Source organism: Eurytemora carolleeae, unplaced genomic scaffold (genome assembly GCF_000591075.1).
Source record: "Eurytemora carolleeae unplaced genomic scaffold, Eaff_2.0 scaffold185, whole genome shotgun sequence".
In the NCBI taxonomy this organism is placed as follows: Eukaryota; Metazoa; Arthropoda; class Copepoda; order Calanoida; family Temoridae; genus Eurytemora; species Eurytemora carolleeae.
Window position 1 is genome coordinate 35,901 of NW_019396153.1, and position 3,122 is coordinate 39,022.

At 31.4% G+C, this 3,122-nt stretch overlaps 1 protein-coding gene across 1 annotated transcript in view; it reads right to left on the minus strand.

The window, feature by feature from the left end:
- LOC111696618 (uncharacterized) overlaps nucleotides 1–3,122 on the minus strand; it is a 14,426-nt gene extending 11,304 nt beyond the window's left edge. Inside the window, exon 1 of the mRNA XM_023466272.1 lies at nucleotides 2,977–3,122. Coding sequence (XP_023322040.1) covers nucleotides 2,977–3,042 — 66 coding nt within the window. The 5' untranslated portion in view covers nucleotides 3,043–3,122. The remainder of the gene's footprint in view (nucleotides 1–2,976) is intronic.

The window sequence follows — 3,122 nt, forward strand, 5'->3', positions numbered from 1 at the left end:
TTATTTTAAAAATACATGCTTTTAAACACATATAAAGAAGAATGTGAAGTAAAGACTAAAGATAAAAGAAAGTATTTTTAAAATTCGGTGATGGTGATGGACCAAACCTCTGTAGAGTCAAAAAAGTAGATGTTAGTTCCACATTTATTGAAAATATATTTCGGTCTGGGTTGACCCTCGTCAGTTCTAACGATAATAACCATCAAAACCGATAAAAAATTTTAATTGTTAAAAACCACAAGAAAATAAACAAACAAAAAATATTTAAAAACAAAAATTTGGCTGTCAAATGGACATAAGGGAAAAGAACTCAGATTTTAAGATAATTATTATTCCTTGAGATTGTTTCTGTCACAAAGATTAAAGACAAACTGTTTAGATGTATGTGTATATAGTGGTGGTTGGGGTCGATCTAATTAACAACCTTTTACGTAAATGAGGGGGAGGGGGAGGGGGGGCGACTTGTTTAATGAGGGGTATTTAAACCTTTTAAAAAATTGGACATAAACAATACTCTTTTTTTAAAGTAATAAATAATACTCTGATTTTCCTTGGAAGGATGAAGAAATGCACTTAAGAATATTAATGAATGTCGAATGACCGAATATTTAGATTGATGTTTTAAATCTTATTATCAATTATACATTATCAATACACTGAGAAATAACATATTTATTTTTTAATCAATAATTAGAATATGCCTTTTGCATTAAAATAGACCCGTTAAAAAATATATGAATATCTAAATAAAATAAAAATTTGTCGCAAACATCAACATTTTGCAGTAATCCAATCTAATATACAAGGTAGTAATATCTGAGTGTCTGTGTTATGTCCATTCATAACTTAAATATAATCTGAGCGTCTGTGTTATGTCGTCATAACTAAAAATATAAATCACTTAACTGAATTAACAAAATTTGGATTCAGTAACCACGGGAATATTCTTAGCTTGGATTAACATGTTTGAGTTGATTTTTTTGACTTTATAGATAAATTTCAGATCTCCAGGCAACGATGGGTTCCCAAGCTACTATTTATATGTTTAATCTTAACAAACGTTTTGATGTAAACGTTTTTATGATGCTAAATTTTCGTGTTTGATGTTAGGAGTTGCAAACTATAAAAACATTAATATGATAAATTATGATGCATAAGAGATATCTCCCCATTCCCCCCTCCTCCTTCATTCACGCCCCCCCTTCCCCCTCATTTGTTGCCCCTGATATCTTATAATGGCTTGGAATGCTATTATAGTATGCACAGAAAAGGCCTGCCAGGTTCGGAAACTTTAAACATTAGACTGGGTTTCATTTATTTGACTTTTTGACAGACATATTTAGAGTAAGCATGGTCTCGCTCATTGATGAAATATGTTTGTAAGTTTTGTGCAAAGGAGTTGAGTCCTTGCCACAATATCTGGTTTTCAAATTTCTCAATGTAACCCAATGCCGTAGACCTTGGATTTTCATACTATGAACTATGTTAAGTCAAATAATCTAAGTTAAAAATATCAAAGGTTTTCACCATAAGGTTTTAAAATTATAGGGATTGGAAAACGTGAGTTTGAGGCAAAAACTCAGTTTCTTTTAGATTTGTCTACAGTTAAAAGTTTCCATGTCTCGGTTGCAAACTCAAAACTCAATTTGGAAAAGACATAAATAGGGCGCGGCGCAGGACAAGCAATATATTTTCCCCCTTTCATAATCTGAATTTTATTTATTACTCACTAAGGACATTAGTAAAATTTAATTATCAGATTACAGATTTGTATTGTGTATGCATCCTGAGCTCCGTAGAAGTTGCTAACCAAGGTACTAATGCAAGGAAAGTTATTTCAGAGGTGTACGCATTTTTTGTTCTGCAGTGTACTGCAGAGAGAACTGGTTTCAATATGTACGCAGAGTATACGCAACTGAAATTAACTTTCCTTGCATTAGTACCTTGGTGCTAACCGTCCTACAACGAAAAAACTTGATGTTAAGGGCAGCAACTTTTAATTTAACCTAGTATTTTCCGTTTTTGGCATCTGAATGATAACCAAAAAAATTATCTAAATCCATCGGACTATAAAATATACGGATTAGTGCTTTCTAAAAGGATTAACAATACAAAAATTGCGACCTCGGTCTAGAACCACTAATCTGATGATAAGGATAACCCTATGTGTAATAAAGATACGTAATTTATCAGCCTAAAAATTTTATGACCCCATGCATGCAACAGCAATGATTCATCTTGATAAAAAAATCTCAATTTATCTTTTGTTCAGAATTTTTTATTAATCCATTTTTTGTGTGTTCTTTGTGTATAAAAAGCTTTAGCAATTTTTTGGAATCACATATAAGACTAAATATATTGTTTAATATTTCAAAAATTAACCCAAACGAACAGGGCAGTTGCCTCAGCCTAGACCATACTTAAATAAATCAATTCATTCTTATTAATTTGAGGGTGGATTTCAGTTTTTTCATTCATTAACATGTTTTCAAATGCATCTTATTACAGACCATCAGAACATGGAACATCTTTTTAAAATTTACAACAGTTGTACACAAGGCTGCTTCCAAGGACGTATACAGGAGTTAAAGGGAAAGGATGACAATTAGTGCCCCCCGCCCCCCCCCCAGAACTCTGCAGAAGCGAAGGGGGTTTCATTTCATTTTATGTTCTTCAGTTTTTTTCAGTTTCCTTAACTTCCAATACTCCTATATACTTCCAAACAATATTTTAAGATTTTTAAAAATAAATAACGTAAATTTACCTGATAAAGAATATTACATTTTTGTTTTAAGTTCCAAAATTGAGAATTTTCAATTAATTTGTGTCTAAGGAAAATTAAATCAAGTATGAGACTACATTTTCTAAAAATCTTTCTAAAAACCCCTATGATGTAGTAAATGTAGATAGTACATTATAGAACAAAATTTTATTTATTTTATTTATATCCGTTAGCTGAAATACAAAGTGACCAACCTTTTCCAAAAAAGAAATAATTTCTTTTTCTAAAGCATCATGCTCGTGATCTGCAGAATCCGACATATTTCTTCAAATTCACTTTTTGCCCTTCACAAAATAGTAAAATTACCATTTGCAATTTGCCAGATGTACGCAGGGATTTG